Here is a 3,773-nt window from a genome sequence, read left to right on the forward strand (position 1 = left end):
GCGTGCGCCACCACGCCCGGCGTGTGCACTGTTCTTACAAAGGAATCTGAAATCGGTTCACAGCCTGTACATCAGTCAGCTTACAACTTCCTAGCCCCTGGCTTCCTCTGTCACCAGCACTTCATGTGCAAATACCCACAAATACATATAATTAAAAAAAAAATAAATCTTTGTTTAAAAAAAAATATTATAGGGGGTGCAAGATGGCCAAGTGCTTAAGAGCTCTTACTGCTCTTTAAGACCTGGGTTCTGGTCCCAGCATCCACATGGTGGCTCAGAGCCAACTATCAGTACCTTTAGTTCCAAGGGATCTAATGCCACCTTCTGGCCTCCTTAGGCACCAGGTACACACAAAAATAAAAAACAAAACTTTTTCAAATTTATTTTTTAAGAGAGAGCTGGAGAGCTGTTCTAGAGGACTCGGGCTCAATGTCCCACATGGAGGCTCACAGCTGTCTGTGAGGTCCACTCCTAGTCTCCAAATGCACACAGTGCACAGATATACATGTAGTCAAAAACATCCATGTAAGTCAATAAAAGAATAAAAACCTTAATTGAAAAAGTACCTACCACACAGTAAGGAGGAAGACAACTTAGTATAAACAAGTCTCACCCACCCAGTGTTCTTACCTCCACACAGTTGTCACAGACACTGCAGTGGGAGCATCTAGGAGGACGGTAAAAGCGGCAGGTGGCACACCATTTCATTCGCACCTGGATACCCTTGATCTCCACTGTTTTGTAAAGGGGAGCTCGGAAATCATCTTCTTTGTCTTCATCTTCTTCGGCTAGAAAAGAAAAAATTTAAAAACAACTATGCCCAAACTATCGAGTATTAAGAACATAGGATATTCAAAACATAGCTCTTTAAAACTTGTTAGTGTGTGTGTGTATGTGTATTTGTGTGTGTCTGTATAGGCGTGTGTGTGTATGTGTGTATGCCAGAAGAGGGTGTTGGATCCCCTGGTAGTGCTGGAGTTATAGGCAGCTGTGAGCTGTGAATCGAACTCAGGTTCTCTGCTATCTGCACCAAACCAGAGTTTCTTAAGTACCTCAAAATAATGTTGTATTTTACAAACCCACAGCTCACATCATACTACATGGTTAAGAACAAAAGTTTTTCCCCTCATATCAGGAATAGTAAGAATATATATTCTTAATTAAAAATGTATTAATTTAGTCATTAGTCTGTGTATATGTGTGAGCACGTGTGTGTGGAGTTCAGAGGACAACCTTCAGGAGTCAGTTCTCTTTTGAACTCACATTTATTTTCATTTTATGTACACAAGTGTTCACCCACAAGTATGTATATACACCACATGCAAGCAAGAAGTACCCGGAAGCTAGAAGATGGCATCAGACCCCCTAGAAATAGAGTTACAGACTTATGAGCCACCATGTCAGTGATAGGGATAAAACCTCTGGCCTCATTAAAAATAACAGCCTGTGTTCTTAACTCCGTAACTTCTCCAGTCCAAATAAATAAATCTTAAAAAAATAAAAATAAAAAAAGAGCAATCTGTTAATGGATGCTGGTAACTTTCCCCAATTCCCCCTACTTTCACAGTGATGCTGGCTTATAGCGAACACTGATGATCTTGTAAAAATGCATTAATATTTATTTAACTTACTTTTGCCTTTATCTACATATGTATTAAAATTCAACAAAATTGTATTTAGGGCTGGTGAGATAGTAAAGGCACTAGCTGCCATGACTAACAACCTGAGTTTGATTCCTGAGGCTCATGAGGTGTAAGGAGAAAATCGACTCCATGTGTGCAACATAAAATGCACCCAATACACACATACAAAATAAATGACATACATATATACTCACAAAATTTAAATAAATAAAAACCAGTTTTTGTTAAGTTCTTCCCCCCCAACAAAACAGTGTTTCTCTGTGCAACATTCCTCAATATAGCTATGGCGGTCCTGGAACTCACTTTATAGACTAGGCCTGCCTCAAACTCAGAGAAATCGCCCTGCCTCTGACTCCACTGAGTGCTATGATTAAAAGCATGTGTCACTACACCACCCACTCTGGAATTAAATCTTTAAAATTTACAGGGCTGGGTTTGGTGGCACACGCCTTTAATCCCAGCACTTGGGAGGCAGAGGCAGGCGGATTTCTGAGTTCGAGGCCAGCCTGGTCTACAAAGTGAGTTCCAGGACAGCCAGGGCTATACAGAGAAACCCTGTCTCGAAAAACCAAAAAAAAAAAAAATTTACNTTTAAATAAAAAATTAGTTTTTAAAGATGTGGCAGAAATCCACAATCTAATGAGTATGAGAAACTGGGAACTAATAACTAATACTATGAGATCAACTCTACATCCACTATGGGAACATGGATGAGGAAAAAGTTTATTCTACACTGGGAAATAGGGTTCAAAAGAAAGGTACTCCAAAAGTGATATACATGCTGATTTTCCTGTGTTTACATACTGTGAATCTATCTTAAAAGATAATTTACATATCAAAATGCATAATTACCCCCCCAACAAACAAATCTCTTGCTCCAAAGAGTCTGCTCTTTTAATTCCCTTTTCCCCCATTCTGTTACTCAAACTCCAATTTGCCACTGCCCCAAGTTTTTCAACTACCAGAAATTATCCCATTTTGAAACAAAGAATATTACTTTCCCCCTCATATGCAGTAGGCAATTTTTACTTTTATAATTAATCTAGAAAAAATATGAGAAAGAAAAATAAGTGATAATACAGTCATCAAAAATGAAGTTTACAGCCAAGCATAGTGACAAACATCTTTAATCTCAGAAGCATGTAGATCTCTTGTGCACTATGCACAAGACTTTGGGTTCAATCCCCAGACTGGAAGAAAATAGACATCTTATTACTTCTGTAGATACATACTAGATCTAAATAAACCTAAATAGTGACATATATAAAATTATGGTTTGTTTTTCACATATGGTCTTACTACTAGCTGTGGTTCGCCTGACAACCACATAAATCTGCCAGCCTCCGTCTCTCAAGAGCTGTGACCAGAGATACACAATCATGCCCAGGTCATATGTAAAATCTTCAGGGATGTAGCTCTGTTACTGTCTAACATGTGCAATTCCCTACGTTTAATCCTCAGCAATGTAAGAAAACAAAACAAAAAGTTCTTCAAAATAAAGGGAGTATACCATAATATAAGAGTTCTCTCCGCCGAGCAGTGGTAGTGCATGCCTTTAATCCCAGCACTCGGGAGGCAGAGGCAGGCGGATTTCTGAGTTCAAGGCCAGCCTGGTCTACAGAGTGAGTTCCAGGACGGCCAGGACTACACAGAGAAACCCTGTCACAAAAACCACATTAAATAGAAGGGAAAAAAATTAATTAAAGAAAGGAATCTCCCTGTTTCCTAGGCTGGCCTCAATCCTGGGCTCATACAACTGCCCTACCTCCATGTCATGCACCATCATCTTGGCTCAAAATCTCTATAATACACATCTTTTCAACAGGAAAGTCAAATGCTTGGTGTCTTAAAATTTCTGATTTTTCCACATTATCATCTATAGAACTCAACTTTAACAGCAATAATTATTCTTGTCACTTAACAACACACACACATATACCACACTCCCTTCTGAACTTAAGCTCTTTGAAAGTAATGACCTTAAAAACATTTTAAAAGCTGGGGAGCCGGGCATGGTGGCACACGCCTTTAATCCCAGCACTCGGAGGCAGGCCAAGGCAGGTGGATTTCTGAGTTCGAGGCCAGCCTGGTCTACAAAGTGAGTTCCAGGACAGCCAGGGCTATACAGAG

General features: G+C 39.7%; 1 protein-coding gene across 2 annotated transcripts in view; it reads right to left on the reverse strand.

Annotated features, from left to right (window-relative positions):
* Zdhhc5 (zinc finger DHHC-type containing 5) overlaps window positions 1–3,773 on the reverse strand; it is a 29,157-nt gene that overhangs the window by 8,669 nt on the left and 16,715 nt on the right. For both annotated transcript variants that reach the window (XM_021154618.2, XM_029471468.1), the window contains exon 4: window positions 631–788. In XM_021154618.2, the coding sequence (XP_021010277.1) occupies window positions 631–788 (158 nt within the window). The remainder of the gene's footprint in view (window positions 1–630; window positions 789–3,773) is intronic.

This window comes from Mus caroli, chromosome 2 (genome assembly GCF_900094665.2).
Source record: "Mus caroli chromosome 2, CAROLI_EIJ_v1.1, whole genome shotgun sequence".
Lineage (NCBI taxonomy): Eukaryota > Metazoa > Chordata > Mammalia > Rodentia > Muridae > Mus > Mus caroli.